The following is a 17999-nucleotide window of genomic DNA, read 5'->3' on the forward strand; positions in this document are numbered from 1 at the left end:
GATTTTATTTATTTGACAGAGATCACAAGTAGGCAGAGAGACAGGCAGAGAGAAAGGGGAGGAAGCAGGCTCCCTGCTGAATAGAAAACCCTATGGGGGGATCATGACCTGAGCTGAAGGCAGAGGCTTTAACCCACTGAGCCACCCAGGTGCCCCTCACCTTTCTTTATCCTTATCTGAAATAAGGCATCTTGATACTAGGATCAGAGAGTGACTTAAAATTTAGTTGTGATTCTTGAAACCTAATAGGTATCTTGTATTCCACTGCGACAGTACTCAGCATTGTCCAGATTTCTGACTTCTAATAAAAATAAGAAAGTAATTGTGGTGATAACAGTAACAGCTGAAACATACTGAATTCCTACTTTATTTCAGACATTGTTCTTTTATGTGTAATTATATCTTTAAAACTAATGTATTAATTTATACAGCTCTGTCTTTATTGATTTATACTGGCAGATTAAATTTTATTTAGAGTATTTGTATCTCTGATATATCTGCTAACCAGATTTCACAATTGTTCTGTTAAGAGAAGATTGGAAAATTGCTTTAAGTCATCATTCTGGAAATTGTCCTCATTCTTGTGGTCTTCCTGGAATTTGATATACCTGCTTCTGCTGTCATAATAATTGGGCCCACTTCTGTTTGCAGTGTCTGGATTGTTTTGTTGTTGTTATTTTGTTTTTGTTTTTGTCTTTTTTTTTTACAATTTATTTTTTTAAGGTTTTATTTATTTGAGAGAGAGAATGAGCAAGTAAGAGAGAGAGAGAGAGGATACAAGCAGGGGGAGAGAGTCAAGAAGACTCATCGCTGAGCAGGGAGCCTGATGCTGGGCTCTATCCCAGGATCCTGGGATCATGACCTGAGCTAAAGGCAGACACTTAACCAGCTGAGCCTCCTAGGCACCCCTGTAGTGTCTGTTTTAATCAGCTTTTTTTTTTTTTTTTTTAAAGATTTTATTTATTTGACAGAGAGAGAGAGAGATCACAAGTAGGCAGAGAGGCAGGCAGAGAGAGGAGGAAGCAGGCTCAGTGCTGAGCAGAGAGCCCGACGTGGGGCTCGATCCCAGGACCCTGAGATCATGACCTGAGCTGAAGGCAGAGGCTTAACCCACTGAGCCACCCAGGCGCCCCTAATCAGCTTTTCTCTACCAGTAGTTTATAGTACCTGGATTTGGGAATGTAGGTGAAACAGAATGCTTTCTTCACACATAGTGCTGGAAATTTAAAATTTCATTATGAATTAATGCAACGTCTCAGTAATTCTGCTTAGGAAGAGTAAATTTATTATGAGGTTTTTGTTTCACCTATTAAATAACATGTAAAGAGTCTGGCAGAAAGGTTACTTTGAGCTGAACTTTTTCATTAACTTATTTTTTGTGCGTCTTCTTGATTTGTGAAAAATGAAAGATTTATTAGCAGGAATGATGACCATTTTAACTTTGTTTCAGTTGTTTTTGTTAGTGGAAATAAGACACAGTTGGGCAAGTCCCATCTGATACAGACACATTCCTGATGTAGACTACTACACAGGCCTCAGGACGGGAGACAGAGTAGTTAAGGTCTTCAGTTTCTACTTGGTGGTTGTCAGTGTCATTCTGCTGAGAAAGTGATGTTTTTAGTTGACTTGTGATTTTATTTTTCTGCAGTTTTGGTTTCAGCTGTATAGTAACTAATGAGGGTGACTATTATTCTGTACTTTGTTATTTTGATGCGTTATTAATAGGTAATATTTATGGAGAACCTACTGTGTCCTAGGCACTGTACATATTTATCTTACTTAATTCTTACAGCACCCTAAAAGATAGTCTTGATACCATTTTATAGCTGAGAGAAAGAGTGTTCTTAAGTGATTTGCCGAATTGTGCTAATATATAGTAGGCCTGAGCTGTGAACCTCATCTGTTTGACCACAAAAATCCATGGTCTTCTTTGCAGCACTGCCTGGCAAGTGTATATTTCATGAAAGCACTGATTGTAATGTGGAACTGAAAGGAAGTTTGGGGTAGGGGCAGGAAAAACACAGAATCATAATTGTGGATGAAGGAGAAAATGGACTATCGTCAGACCATAAACAGTCCACAGCTAGCAGTTTTTAAAGGAGATGTAGAGGATGTGTAAATGCTTTTTCTTTTAATTGAAGTATAGTTGACAAGAGGAAGTACTTTTTAAAATGCTATGTTCAGGATCATAAGAACAAGGAAGGGTAATCCCACCGTTTGTGGAGAGATTTTGGGCCAGGCAGGCGGGGGCGGGAACGAACCAACCATTCACTTTTGCTTTTATCAACAAGGAAGATTTCATCCTGGCAGTTGGTAAGTTGAAGATCGGGTAAAATTAGATAGTGTCGAAAGGGATAATTTATCTACTTTAAATGAGTCCCAGTCTTTAGTTAAAAACCAATTATATCCTCAAAGACTGAAATAACTTCTATAAGTAATTATAGAGCAGTTGTCGTTAAACTTAGAAAGTCTTTCATATTGAGGTAGTAGTCGAAAGGTTCCTAATGGGCAAATAATTTCCTTGTTCAAAGAGCAAGGGAAAAGTACATTCTGAAAACTGTACAATCCAGTAAACTTATATCACCTTTTAGCATAGTTCTAGATTGAATTTTGAAACAGATGATTTTAGTCATGAGGAAAATGAAAATTAAAACCAATAAAAATACCACTGTATACTCACTAGAATGGCTAAAATTAAAAATTTAAAAAAATTAAAAAGATAAGCCATCCCAAGTATTGGCAAGGGTGTGGAGGAACCAGAACTCTCTTACACTGCTAGTGGAATGTAAAGTAGTACAAATACTTTGGGAAATATTTTTGTAGTTTCTTAAAAAGTAAAACGCATCACAGGGTGCCTAGCTGGCTCAGTTGGTAAAGCATGTGACTCTTGAATTCAGGGTCATGAGTTCAAGCCCCACTTTGGGTATAGAGCTTACTTGAAAAAAATTTAAAAATACACCAGCTAGTCCCAGCTTTTCTTTACTAGCATTTTGTATTTGAGAAAACTGGAGACCTGTGTCCACACAAACATTTGTAAATGTGTTTGTAATAACCCAAAGTAGGAAGCCCAGGTGCTGTCAACAAGTAAAGCAGATTGCAGTATGTTCATATAAAGAAGTACTGCTCTTCGATAAGAAGGAACAAACTATTCATGCACGCAGCAACATGGATGCATCTCAGAATCATTGTGGGAATTAAAAGAGGCTGGACAAAATGAAATACATGTTGTATGATTCAACTTACATAAAATTTTAGAAAGTTCAAACTAATCAGTAGTGACAGAAATAGCAATTGCCTGGGGTTGGGGTAGAGGAAAAGATGGGTTACAGAGGGACAGAGGAGTCTTTGGAGGTAATGGACATGCTCATTATCTTGATTGCAGTGAGGTTTTCTTGATTGAATGTGTATGTGTTTTTTTTCTTTAAAAGATGGTTTTGAACTCATAAAATAGAAAGGGATAGTTTCAGAAAGTCTGTCCTTGACCACTAAGAGCACATTAAGTCAAACTAATCTCATTGGGGAGAATGGGTAAAGTCTGCTAGGCTGGTAGCCAAATGGACTACCTTAAATATATTTGTATTTTGAAATAGGAGATACTTGGTTATCTACTGTGATAAAAATGAAATGCAGTTAGTTGGGTTTGTAGATGTTTCATACCCCCACTTAATATTTTTTACCTTAGTGTATCTGGCCTGGTGCATTTAGTGTTCTGGGTATTATATTTTAAGAGGAATGTTAACTGACTAAAGTGCATCATACACAAGTGAGTATCAAGAGAGGACATCTGAGATAATATGAAGAACCAGATTGTCTGATCAGATTCACATGAGTCAGACTTAAACAGTGTTAAGCTTTACTAATTCAAGGATATAAGCATTCAAAATGGCATAGACCCACCAGAGAGAGGATCCTGAGCACAGGTCTTGATGTCCTTTCTTTCCTCATCAGGCATGCCATTGATCCAGAGTATTTGAGAAGTTCTCTTAACTGAGGTGTGCACATTATCCACAGCAGAGAGAATTTCCTTTTTGTGTTCAGATAGTTATGTAACTTACTCAACGATTTCCGGGGAGCTCTTAAACTCATAGCTTCTGTCTAGGTTTGTATATGTTGCACAATCCTAACTAGAGACATCCTGCTAAAAACAAAAGCATTTCATAGATAAGGACTCTCCTGTAACAGAGAAATAGATCTTACAGGGTAGTTTCTTAACTCTTCCTGTATTCTATCTTTAGAAGTAAGAAGGTGTGTCAATACTAAAGATGGCGTAGATTTGTTTGTGGTATGGTCGGGGAGGCCAGAACTGGTTCCAGAGGATAGAAATAAAAAGGATGCAGGTTACAGCTTGCATAAAAAGCCTTTTTGACAATTACCCATACATAATAAGGTCTTTTTGATGGAAGTTGATACCCTGTTGCTAATTGAGTGTTTCTAAACAATGCAGGCAAGAGGAGCTTCTACTCTTCTTGAGATTGAACTTGATAGTTTTCCACTTCCTAGCCAACCTGAGTGGGTTTGTCTCTAGAAGATTAAGACTATTAATCTGTTTTATGTTCTTGGATGATACTGTCTTTATTGACTTAGAGGAAAGACATTATTTTTTCTAAATTTGTTTAATTCTACTTAGCATTTTATTTGAAATTGTTTTTCTTCGATTTTCTCAAGCCATTTGTTATTTCTTTGTTATTTTTTCTCAGTTTAAGATCCTTAATGTACCGATGTCTTCCCAACTTGCTGCAAATCACTGGAACCAGCAACAGGCAGAACAAGAAGAAAGGATGAGAATGAAAAAGCTCACTTTAGATATCAATGAGCGGCAAGAGCAAGAAGATTATCAAGGTAAATAATCCTTTATAAGACAGAAGTGGAAAAGTTTTATGCTTTTTGGGCTTTTTAAATATAGAATATCAGGGTTTTTTACACTCTCCTCCTTTTCATGTCATCTTTGTAAATATTAAACTTAAGAAATTGCTTTTATATTCCATTCTGTCTTCACTTACTTGCAAAATAACAATGTCATTTTCATCATATTCTGCCAGCTCCATAATTCAGGTTAGATTCTGTACTCTTTTAGAGCTATGTCTGCATAATTGCCTCATGTTGCCAGTCATCTGTGAACAATTAATTCATTACATATTTATTATCTCATTTGTCTGGGAATCCTATCTCGAGGACCCCATGCTTCTTCAGATTTGAAGGTATACTCAAATTAAGATTCTAGTTTTGTGCAGATGTACCCAACACTCTTCAACTAACTGGAACCTCATGTATAGAATCCACGAACCTCATTAGCCAGCCTTTTGGCATTTCTCTGGCACCCAGATTTTAGAGCCATAACATGACTGTTTTTTATATAGCACTGTATTGACAGACTGCTTTCTGTGCAAGAGAGATTGTTAAGTAAATAAATACTTGGTTTTCTATCTTCAAATCGTTCCAGAATCTCTTCTGGTAGATACCCAACATTTTTAACAGTCAGTAGTAATGGCTAACATTCAGCAGAAGTGCCTACTACGGGCTGGGCACTGACTTCTGTACTTTTACAAAGCACATAAGCCTCACCACAATTCCAAGAGATAAGTGCTTATTATTACCTGCATTGACATTTAGGGAAATGAACTGGAAGTCTCATAGCTAGTAAGTACCAGAGCTGGGATCTGAACCAATATTGTCTGGCTCCAGATGCTATGTTTGTAGCTATTGAACTAGACTGCTTCTCATACTGTTTTACCGCCTCACACTTATGTAGTGGCCAGATTGACAGTATGGGGAATCTTGGATAGTAGATGCTTAAAGAGTGTGTCGCCTCTCTTGGTGTGCTCTTTCAGAACTTCTTAATCATTGTAGTCTGTGTGATGGTTATTTTTCTTTAATCACCTACCTGACAGAACTAAAAAAGTTGATCTCTTAGGGTTTTATTTGCTTCATGGAGGGGAGTGCATTTACCACAGTTAACCACTTTTTCTGTTTTGCTCCTATGTACAGAAATGCTGCAGTCTCTTGCCCAGCGCCCAGCTCCAGCAAACACCAATCGGGAGCGGCGGCCTCGTTACCAACATCCAAAGGGAGCACCTAATGCGGATCTAATCTTTAAGACTGGTGGGAGGTAAGATGGTCTCTCTTTTTTTTCCTCCTTTAGTTACTTGTTTTTCATGATGTCTGTATGAATAAATTAGATAGTTTTGGATTATACTTAATGATAGAGGCCTAATTTTTAGCAACATAGAAAAGTCTTTGAGTTGTAGATATTTGAGAAAAGAAAACATTTATGAAATAATTACAGTTTTTTTGTTTTTTAATTTCAGCCACATTGATCTTGGCTTTCACTCTGTGAGTGGACTTTTTTGGATTCTTTAATTTTCACTTCTGCATTCACAGAGATGACTAGTTATAGATGAGTTTGAGAGAAATCACACTTTTCTGTTAGGATTTTTCAGGCCAGTGTTGGATAATATTTGCAAAAACTCAAAACCTATTTCCTAGACTTTTAAGCCTGCAGGTTGAGTTTGTTTTGAGGTATTTGTTTGTTTTTAATTATAGAATGTCCTGCCGGGATCCATGCCAGTTCTGCTTAAACTTGAGTTGCTTAAAGTGAAATAATTATAATTACATAAAGAATTTCACATAGAAGATTGCCAATAAGACCTTATTCATCTTCTTTTAAGGGAGAAAATTACTTTAAGTTTTTCCGGGATCTGATCTAAGGACCCATACCATTAACTCAATTTTCTGTCTTGTGGTCAGGTTATAATCAAAGATAACATTGGCCATGCTGCTCTTACTGATCTCCTTCAGGGTATTGGTGTTTTAGCCTAAGGACAGACAATAGGCCCAGGATGTCACCTTGCTGTTGGTGGCAGGCAAGGTGGGTATGGGAGGGAGTGTGTTAGGGATGGGGAGCAGAATAGTTCATTACTGTGACAGCAGTGCTGGGGAAGTATAAGTCTCTGTCTTGTACGCACTCTGTGTTTGTGTGTACCTGGTAACATTTCTCTTTGACCTATATGCCGAGACAGCTCTAGTCAGATTATGGGTTAACACATTGGTTTGTCATGACAGTTTAGGGGTCTGTTTTTTAACATCTAGTGAGTGTAATGTTTTTAGAAAGCCAAGCTAGGACTGATGTACAAATCCATCTAATGAGGCGCAAGATATTAGGTTATTTTTAATTATCCAAGCTTCATTAAAGTCCTTTAGTAAAACCTTTTATTGCCACTAAAACGTAGAAGCTAGGTAGTTTTAACAAGCCACGAAAATTTTCATTTTCTGCGTTTTACATTTTCTTACAGAGCTTTGAATATATATCAGTGTTTTTGATACTGCCTTTTTCTCTTGTCTCCTGGTTGGCAAACAGATCTATTAGAATATTCTTATCTTGATGTTTTCCACCAACTTCATCTTACGTATTATAGCTTCACATCTCTGAATGGCATGATTTCTATTAATACCTAATCCCTTCTTGAATCACGTAATGCAAGTATAGTGCATTTTCCTAGTTTTTCCCAATTTTTAAATGTTTGGATGGATTTAAGAATCGGTAACTATGACATTTGATACATATTTGATACTTGCGGTACGATTTGCCCCCCTTACCTTTCACTCGATCCGCACTTACCATGGGCTCAGTCCTACACTATGGCAAATTAAGAAGTACAAAAAGACAAAGTCTTTATGCTCAAGCTTATAGTCCAGTGGGAAAACTAAGTATAGGTATTTGAAAGAGCTGATTTTGTCCAAGTCATATAATTATTTAAACAGTCATTGAAAGTTTATTAAGTACCAGGCATTTCTTAAACAATAGGAAAAAAAATAGGAAAACGTGTAAATTTATATATGCTGATGTATAATAGATGAACACAAGGGTATGCCTTTTAGCTACCAGTTATTCAGTTGTTTATCAGAATTCTCTTTGTTAACTTGTGTTTTTGTTCCCTCCCTCCAGCCCCTAGTTAACCAAACTTGGAAGGATTGGCCATGCGCTCTTTCTTCTCACCTCTCACTGGTCTGGCTGACTGTAGTCTACTGCCCCCTCACCCCAGCCCCCAGCCACCTCCCAGTGTTTCATTCTGTTTCTTTCAGGCTGCCTCAGCAGCACTCAGCACGTGGGCCCTCTTTTCTTGACATACTTTCTTCCCTGGGCTTACATAGCTGTCCAGTCTTCTGGTCTTTCTTTTCCCTCCTTGACTGCTTCTTCCTGTCTCCTGATTCCTTTTGGGCTTGCTTCTGCCTGGAGACGCTCATGTCACTCAGGGTCACTCCTAGACCCTCCTCTCTTATCCCTGTACTCTCTGTGGGAGGTGTCCTTCTCTCCTGTGGCAAAGTTTCCATCCATAGCTGTGGCTCAGGTCACATGTTTTAGTTTCTGATTGTATGTCTACCTGTCTTCTAAACAACCACCTAGGAGATGTGTCTCTTGCCCTCAGGTCTGTCTCCTCTGTTTTCTGGCTCAGCGAGCAGAGGCACTGCTGGGCCACTTGTCCACACTAGAAAAGGAGGTTTAAGTTTGGACTATTCTCCATATCTAATTAATTAACAGTTCCTTTGATTCTACTATTGAATACCTCTCATAATTGCCTATTTTATTCTACCTCTGCTGCAGACACCCTAGATCAGGCTGCTGTCACTTCTTCTTCTTCTTCTTCTTTTTTTTTTTTAAGATTTATTTATTTATTTGACAGACATCACAGGAAGGCAGAGAGGCAGGGGGGAAGCAGGCTCCCCGCCGAGCAGAGAGCCCGATGCGGGACTCGATCCCAGGACACTGAGATCATGACCTGAGCTGAAGGCAGAGGCTTAACCCTCTGAGCCACCCAGGCACCCCGGCTGCTATCACTTCTTACTGGATTGCTGCCCCCTGATTACTTCTCAGTCTCCAATATCAACCCCTTCTAATTCATTCTCTTTGCTGTACTCACTTTGTTCTTTCTCAGTTTGCCCATCTGCTGTCTGATTAGGTGAACTCTTCTACTTAAAACCTTTAGTGGCTCCTCATGGCTTGTAGGATAAAGTCCAAACTCCTAAACTTAGTAACCAAGGCCCTGCATTATTGGGGGAGGGGGGTGGCGTTTGTACTTACCTTATTGACTGTATCTCTTTCTCTTCCTCTACTCCCAACCAAGCTGGCCTTTTAAGTCCTTCTAGTTATGTTTTCTGTTTGGAACTTTCTCGTGTTTTCGTCTGGAAATCTCCTGTTCTTCCTTCACATCTTACCTGATAGTCTCAAGTCTGACGTAAGTTGGTGCATATATGCTGCCCTGTATTTCCACAGACTTTGTCCTGTGTAATCACCTCCTAACTTGTCTTTATATTCCCCATGAGACTGAAGATTGAGGACAGAAGTGAAGCCTTATCTTGTTTTCTGTTATAAATCCTCCATGGCTCTTGGGCCTAGCACATAGTAGATGCTCAATTAATATTTGTTGAATGGACAGAGAAACGTTGAAAAATCTGTATTTAGTAATTTAATAAACTTTTTCCCTAAGCTCTGTCCCCTAGCTCTTCCCTCATTTCCTGATTTTGTGAAAGTCCAATTCTTGAGTTACCATCTCTTCCTGTTTCAAAATCTCTTCTTAAAGTCATAAGTCAATAAAAAATGCTAACTTATCCATCATTCTTAAAAATGGCTTTCTGTAAAATATTACGGTGGTCTTATAATACAGGCATGAGTGAGCATGGGAGAAGAACAAGCAGTCATGCAAACATAAGTTTTTGACCAAATGTTCTTTGCCATTTTTTTAAACAAATTTTAAGTGAAGAAATGTAGTCATTTGAAGGAACATAACTGGTAGGGTGGAGTCTCCTGGTGGTTTGGCACCTCTTTATTTATTTTCTATTTTTAACACTGGGCCAGACAGTAGAAAGATGTGTATCTAGAGCAGTGGTTCATCAGATCCCTTAGGAAGAATGTGCTGTGAGATAAATTCCTAAACAGAGGAGGGGGAAGAAAACTTGAGTCAGGTCTGAGAAACTGTTTTCAACTTGTCTCTTAACTTGGCTACCATTTATTTAAAAAAAAAATTAGTTATTAATATTGTCCATGTTATATGTTAGATAAGGAGAAATTCATTTGGACACTGGTTATTAAAGCAGATTTTGATAGGTTCCCAGGCATTAATTATAATGATTTAAAATTTTTCTAATCACAAGTGATCCTTAAAATAGGTTTGAATTAAAATTGCAGCCCTTCTCACTGGGCAGTGATACCCTAACAAAGGATAGGCATTTGCTTATAATGCATTAAAATTGTAATAACGTTCTAGTAAAACAGTTAACCAGTGCAGAAAAGGTTGTTTTCCACTCTGCCAGTGTTGAAAATACTGAAACTTCACATCTTTGGCAAGTATTAGTGCTGATACAGTTTCTGTGCTAAAATTCATATGAATTAAACCAGTGCTCCTTAAACTTTAAAATACATATACATATAATTATATATATATGGTTTTATTTTTTGTTTTTTTTTTGTGTTTTTTGGTTTTTTTTAGAGAGAGTACCCACACGAGCAGGGGTGGGGGTGGGAGAGAGAATCCCAGGTGGGCTCCACATCCAGCATGGAGCCCAGTGCAGGGCTGGTCTCACGACTCTGAGATCCTGACCTGAGCCAAAATCAAAAGTCAGTCACTCTGCCAACTGAGCCACCCAGGTGCCCCTAAATATGTATTTTAATTTTCGTGGCTTTTATTAAACTGCTAGTTTTCACTCATTTCTAACATCTCTCAGGTGATGTCAAAGCTGCTGAAATACAAATGACACTCCAAGTAGTCCAAAATACTTTAGGACTTCTTTTAATCCATCTTAAGGAGATGTGCTTGGGCTCAGGTCATGATCTCAGGGCCTTGGGATGGAGCCCTGCTGCATCGGGCTCTCTGCTCAGCAGGGAGCTTGCTTCCCTTCCTCCCTCTCTGCCTGCCTCTCTGCCTACTTGATGTCTCTCTGTCAAATAAATAAATAAAGTCTTAAAAAAAAAAGACTGGACATTTTTTTCCCATCATTTATTGTATTTATTTAAAATATTCTATTTTAGACCATTTGACTTGACTTCAGGAGAGACACTCTCTCAGGGAATACTTGTGTTACAGACCTTGTTCCGTTCAGTTCAGTGCAGTTACAGATATATCGAGCTGAAGATACACTTCGCCATATTCGCATCTTATTCTTTGAAATCTGTTTCTTGCTCGTATAAGCTTCTCTTGTGAGCAGTGAACTGTTAGTGCTGCCAGAGGACGCAGCACCCGCTGGGTGATGGCGGCCAACTCCTCATCTTGGTGCCAGGTGTCTGCAGGCTTGCCTCCTCCTGACACCTGTGAGGGGGAGTCTGTTCAGGGTCCTCCCTCAGCTCCCACAGCACTGCCAATCCCTGCACCTCCATCTTCACCTGGCATTCCCCCTCTGAGTGATCTGTATCCAAATTTCCCCTCCTTAGAAAGTCACACTGGATTACGGGCCTGTCCTACTCCAATGTGGCCTCATCTTAAACTAATTACATCTGCACTGACCCTTTGCAGATCAGGTTGCATCCTGAGGTCCTGGCATTAGACTTCAACATGCGGATTTGGGGGGTGGGGTGGACACAGTTCAACTATTATACAAACCCTAGGCACTCAGCACCTTAGAAGGTAGTTACAGGCAAGATTCCAGGACCACCTGTCTGATCTCTGTCAGAATTGCTTGTTTTAGTGCCCCTCTGCTCCTGTTGTTTCTTTGTCCAGTAGGAGTTTGTGTGCTCTTTAAGAAGCACCGATTTGCCTGGGACACCTCAGGAAACAGCGGTTGGTGGTGTTGAGGGGGCCTTTTCTTGCCAGAAGTTTGCCCTCAGTGCTAGTTCTTTTTAACGTTGCCCTGTTTGTGCCTCCAGGAGACGTTGATCCAGCAGCACGTGTCATTTCATTAGGTCCTGTATCTGATGTTGTGGATAGTGGAGTCCTCCAGCAATTGAATGAGAGCAGTGGACACATCTCAGCATGTCGGTCTAGAGAGTTGCGAATCCAAACCTGGGACAGGCTGGGGCCGTGAGGCGGGAACAGCAGCCTCTGCCAACACCGGAACAAGCCGAAGCTTCCAGATAAGGCGTAAAGGCCTTTTGTAATGGAAATCACGTGAGGGTTACTCTTCTCTTGTGAATGGCGGTCAAGAAATGAGATGGTTAACTTGACTACAGAGCAGTTACACCAAGAAGAGCGTCAACGAGATGACTGAGCCAGAGAAGAAACGGTTGTGATGGTAATGGTATGGGGGAAATGAACTTGAGTTTTAAATTTGATTTGAGTTACAGTGTCTCTGAATTGAATATCCCATGTTGGAAGAAGATACATTTGGGGGCTCCAGGACTGCAGTAGAAAAGTATAGAGCAAGCAGTAAAACCTTCTAGTAAAAACTTACATGCAGGACAACAAAATGATGAAAGATAACCAAATACCAGATAATCCACCAGGAAGGCTTTTGTTTAGGAATTTGTTTCAAGAGGAACAAGGGATGAGGGAGAAAAATCAGTTTTATCCATCAGAGTCAGTAATACAAAATTGCCTACTAGGGTAAAAGAAAAATGTGAAGACTTCTACTACACAAAGAGCAGGAGTTCAGATGGCTTAGAGGAATCTGACACCAGCCCAAGAACAGGGAGAGTTGAGCCCATTGTAAGTATCATAGAAAACAAACAGCGTACCAGTCAGCATGTCACAGAAAATGGATGAAGGACAACAAGGAAAGGGGATCAGAAGATTTTGTTGACCTTCATGGGTTTACAGCCTCTGTCTTTAAAGAAAGTATGGAAACAGTAGAGCTTTTATTTTGCATTTGTTTTTGTTTTGTTTTGTTTTGTTTTCCCCCCCACTAAATAGAAATGAGGGTTCTTAGTCTGTTTCTGGCAATCTGTTAATTTATTAGGATAGTTGTCTTTCGTTTGCTTTCCGATAGGCATAGTAAATTTAGTTAAAGAGCACATCTGTATGCTACAACTTGATTACATCTTTTTTTTCTAGCTATTTTGCATTTTTTTCTTTTACCATGTTTCAGTTTCTGCATGTAGAATTAAATAAGAACAAAACTTGTAAAGTTGTAACATTTCACATGGAAATGCTGCCCGATCTTCACCAGCTTCAGAAATCTGACCTTTGCCGATGCTGCAATAAAGTGTTGTAATTTAGATTTGCCATGGTTGTGTTTTATTTGGTTTGGGTTTCGGAAATTTTATTAAATGGGTAGATCTTTGTCTTCAGAGGTCATCCTTGTCCTTTCTGAAATAGTCTCAGAGATGGTTTCTTGGGCATATCTGTGGTAGTGCTACTCTCCCACTAGCATTCTGGGTTTGCGTGGTTTTCCTGGGCGCCTGAGTTACCTCACCTGAGAGTCTGTACACAGATTAGCCAGCCCATGGAGACCAGTAGAATAAGCATTTTTAGAATGGGCTTAAAAAGCTGGTTAGGTGGAAAAGGTTGACATGGTCTGGCCTAGCGTGAGGCAGCATTTCTGGTTTTACCCATGTATGTGCAACAGGATTGACAGACGCCTCTGTGCAACTCAGAAAGGAACCACTCTTTTCAGTTTCTTTCCAGGTGTTCATTTCAAGGCAGCCTTACACAATCCAGAAGACATGATTGTGATCGCTATTTCTAAAATGCATCTGAGGGTCATTAGAATTTGAAAAGAAACAAGCTTTTAATTAAAAAAGGAAGTTTCAAAACTCTGCTTAATTCTATTAATCACATTTTCCCCACCTTCACTGCTATCTTTGTCGTGGTTTGGTATGCTATTACTTGTGCTCCTACGTTGGGGAGAATGATTTACAATTGTTATTATTTTTACATTCTTTCTGAGTTTTAAATTGTTAGAGGAAGCCAGAGATAATTCAAATGTATATCATACACAAGGCAAAGAATATCTGAAAATCAGCTGTGATAATTCACCTTCAGTCTTTCATCTGGAAAGAATAAGGTCACTAGCAGGTGTCCCATGTTTTGGGAACCGTAAAGAGAGTGGACCAAATAAGGTGGAGTGCAACATTGGTACTTGACTCAGCTTACTGGAACAAAGATAGATTACTGGTGACCAAAAGATCAGTGCTATGTAAGATAGGTTATGTGTTAACCATCAATAAGCTTGCGTCTATTAAAAAGGGGGGAGAGCCTCCTGACTTTTGGGAAACATTGTGGTTCTCATAACTTTGTCAGTCTTCGGGGCCTCTTTTTCCTCTTACGGTCCATTAACGGTAAACAGATGTTAACAGATCTGATATGAGGCTTTGAGCCCTTGATTCCTTTTGGGAACTAATGAGCCAAAAAGGCCTCTGGGCAGCCTAAAGTTCCCTCCTCAGATGAGTCCCTGGGGTTCGCTGTGGGAGTCGCCCATACCTCGAATGCTCTCCGTAGAGTCATCACCAACATGCCCATATAAACCTCAGCCAAGAATAAGGAAGAAGGAAGGACAGTGGTAGCACACACCTGGAAGAGTGGAGAAGGAGCAAGACCAGAAAGCTAACAACCACATGAGCAAGACACAGACACAGAAAAGATAAGAGAACGTGGTGCAGAGCTGGGCCCTGTGGGGTGGTGGTAGTCAAGGAGTGTGTGGGATGTTAGTACTGGAAGAAATAGTCTACAGATGGTAAATCGTTCTGGAAACTATGGCCATTTTACCTCACTTAATGCGATGAGGTCAGTCATTGGTGATACCAGAATTTTTGTGAGCAGAACTTTTATAGGAAGGAAATGGGTCCAGAGTGGTGAGGCCAGTAACAAAGAGAGGTAAACCTCAGATGTCCTAATAATCTCCCACTGTAGTATATAATATCTTGATAGTACTCATCATGGAAAACCTGACATTTAAAAAAAATACAAAAACCTCATAAAAGGCAGAGGTGAAACATTTTGTGCTTCCTTCTGAAATGGTTTTAAGGTTTTTTACATTTATGGATGACCTTCCAGCTATCCAGAAGCCCAGTGTGCTATGTTGTCACAAATGAAAGATACCCAATTTGAATTTGCTTAAACCCACGGGAGACTAAGGATCCTAATGTTTGAAGCCAACACGGGAGTATTATTGGGCTTTGGAAGTAACGAAATGCAGTCCAGATTCACACTGTGCTTTCTGCTCCTCCTCTTCCTCAACTGTCCCAAGTCTGCTCAGGCTGCCTTCACAGAGTACCACAGACTGGGCAGTTTAAACAGCATTTCTCACAGTTGTGGAGGTTGGAAGCCCGGGGTCAAGGCGCTAGCGTGGTCAGGTTCTGGTGAGGCCTCTCTCCCTAGCTTGCAGCTGGTGGCCTTCTCACGGTGTCCTCACTCTTCGTCCCTCTCTGCATCCTCCACTTCTTCCTCTTGTAAGGACACCACTCCTATCACATTAGGGCCCCACCTGAGGACCTCATTTAACCTTAGGTACCTCCTTTAGAGGCCCCTTCCAGGTTACAGTTGCCCTGGGGATTGGGAGTTCAACCTAAGAAATTTGGGGGAAAAGATTCAGTTCATAGCATTCACTGTAAACTTGGCTGCCAACATCTCCTGAGTCTTCTCTGTCTAGCTACAGAGATGACCTGATGGTCTGCAGCCACATCTGCATGTTACTCAACTGCAGGCCATGTTTGGCACAGGTGTCTGACCTTGGGCTAGTGAGCTATGCTCAAGGGGAGGGCCCTGCAGTACCATGGCTGTCCTTGCAGGGGCCTTATCAATTATCCAGGGAAGGGCCAATTCCTGTACTCGCTTTTTCCAAAATTGGGTTTCTCTCAGATTTTATTTATTTATTTTAAGACTTTATTTATTTATTTGACACAGAGAGAGAGATCACAAGCAGGCAGAGATGCAGGCAGAGAGAGGAGGAAGCAGGCTCCCCGCTGAGCAGAGAGCCTGACGTGGGGCTCAATCCCAGGACCCTGGGATCATGACCCGAGCCGAAGGCAGAGGCTTAACCCACTGAGCCACCCAGGCGCCCTCTCTCAGATTTTAAATGTGAGGTTTCCCATACTGCTATCTCTCAAGTTTAGTTTTTAAAGAACCCAAGTGTTTTTCTCTATACAACCTCTTGTTATAGCATCCCTTTTACTTTGTGTGGCTGCATCGAGGTGTAGCTGTCCACCTTGCCATCTGATGCTTGTCCTTATTCTTGTTTCGGATGAAAATAAAATGAGGGTGGGATCCATTTAAAACAAATTTTAAAATACCTAACATCCTATAGTAAAATCACATTTTTTACATTTATTGAAAAAGTTTTTTTCTCTTTAACCTTTGGAAATCCGAAGGACACTCAGCTACCTGTTATCTCAATAGATAAGCTTTCTGGAGGAATAACTTAGAAAATTGTTGGATTATTACTCAAATGTTTGTTTCCTTAGAAGTCATTCTAATTTTCTAGTTTTTGAGGAAAGTATTTCAAATTCTGTAGAGTGTGTATGTGTGTGTACAAATACTCCTATTTTTATGTCATTCTGGTTCTATGAACTGTTTGCTTCGTGATCTAAGAGGTAAACTTTTTGTAATCTAAGAGCTGGGTTTAATGTGTCTCCCCACCAAGAGCTGTGTGCCCCTGTATACACTTGCCATTAGGGGGTGCTTGGGTCTGGAACATATTATCGGTAACACCCAAAGGCAAGAAATGCCTGCTATGTTCAGAGGGGCAGTGAAGGCGCCAGGCTGACCCCTGATCGCTCAGTCATTAGTTGTAGATTGAGCACCATCTCCGACACTTCCTTCCTATACGACCTTAGGTAGTTACTAACCTCTAGACCTTGGTTTTCTCATCTGTAAAATGGGGTAACTTTTTAGGGTTGAATGAGGAAATAATGGGATAATGGACATGAAGGTCTTAACATGGTGGCTACTGTGTAGTTAGTGCTCAGTAAAGGTTAACTAGTAGGAGTGGTGGCAGTAGTCGTAGTAACTGCGGCTTCTATGTGCCACACGCAGTGTCAATTGCAAAGTTGACTGACACACTCTTAGCGCTCGAAGAACTCCTAAATCCTTTAGGTGTTCAGACAGTAAATATGAAGTTCAGACATGGGTGGCTAAAATCACACGCATGACCTCCAACAAACTATATACATTATCACCCACAAACAGATGTCTCCCAAAAGCAGTGGGAATGCCACCCTTCAAGTGACTCCGGCCTGGACTAAGCCCTCTTTCCTTGCCAAGTAGAAAAATAACGTCCCATCTCCCCAGAGAATACTGGCCATGTAAATTCAGTCATAAACCTTTTACTTTCTCATTGATTTTTTTCCCCTATCTCTAACTTCCTCAATGGCAGAGGGTTGCTGGTTGACTTGACTATTAAGGAAAACTACGTGGTGGTCCTACTTCATATGACTTCAAAAGTAGGGTAGCTTCTGAGTCCTCCTAACATTCCTGAACAAGATAGAACTGGCTGTTGGGTCAGGCCATGCCCAGTGTTTTCCAAAGTATATTGTGGATGGGGTCAGACTGACCAAATGCCCTGGTGCTCTTTGGAAGAGATGGGTTCCTTGAAACTCCACAGGCTGGCGATGTCTTCCAGCAGGCAGGATGGGCCAGGAAAATACTTGAGAGTCATGTTGAGATGCAGGTGGTGTTTTTGCTGGGCTTCTTTGAGAGGGTGTTGACAAAGAATGAGAAGTGAAGGGGACAAAACAGGAAGCAGCTTTGCAATGATAAAGTGGAGTTGTTCCTTGGTTTAACCAGTTTGACTCCCTGCTGATGTGTGTAGCACCAGGCCATGTGGGGCTTGGCCTTCGAGCCAGTGAGTTGACGCTTGCTACGACTTCTGTGTGCACAGGGGCCATTGATGAAGCCTTGAGAAGATGAGGAATTGTAAGGAATGGCCCAAATGCTTCAGAAATGTATAACCTTGATCAAAGCTGCACTCAGAATGTGTACCCTTCCACATCAATGCAAGACCAACTACTGCACGGCCCCCCTTCCATGACCCTGGTGTGGCAGAGGGATGCTGGACAGCGCCAGCCGGAATTCCAGTCCTGCCCCTTGTTGGGTAACTGTCATAACCTAAGCCTCATTTAACTCATTGGGACAATGAGAAAT

At 40.5% G+C, this 17999-nt stretch overlaps 1 protein-coding gene across 3 annotated transcripts in view; it reads left to right on the forward strand.

The window, feature by feature from the left end:
- The window catches only part of LOC111155548 (UPF2, regulator of nonsense mediated mRNA decay), a 111224-nt gene extending 98080 nt beyond the window's left edge, over positions 1–13144 (forward strand). Inside the window, exons 20-22 of one of the 3 annotated variants that reach the window (XM_022515762.1) lie at positions 4698–4839; positions 5986–6106; positions 11852–13134. In XM_022515762.1, coding sequence (XP_022371470.1) covers positions 4698–4839; positions 5986–6106; positions 11852–11861 — 273 coding nt within the window. In that variant the 3' untranslated portion in view covers positions 11862–13134. Of the gene's footprint in view, positions 1–4697; positions 4840–5985; positions 6111–11851 lie in introns of those variants that run through there. The other 2 variants (XM_022515763.1, XM_022515764.1) reach the window with 2 other exon arrangements.
- The last annotated feature ends 4855 nt before the right edge of the window (positions 13145–17999 follow it).

The sequence above is a fragment of the Enhydra lutris genome, unplaced genomic scaffold, assembly GCF_002288905.1.
Source record: "Enhydra lutris kenyoni isolate GAN:26980312 unplaced genomic scaffold, ASM228890v2 scaffoldscaffold42, whole genome shotgun sequence".
Classification (NCBI taxonomy): domain Eukaryota; kingdom Metazoa; phylum Chordata; class Mammalia; order Carnivora; family Mustelidae; genus Enhydra; species Enhydra lutris.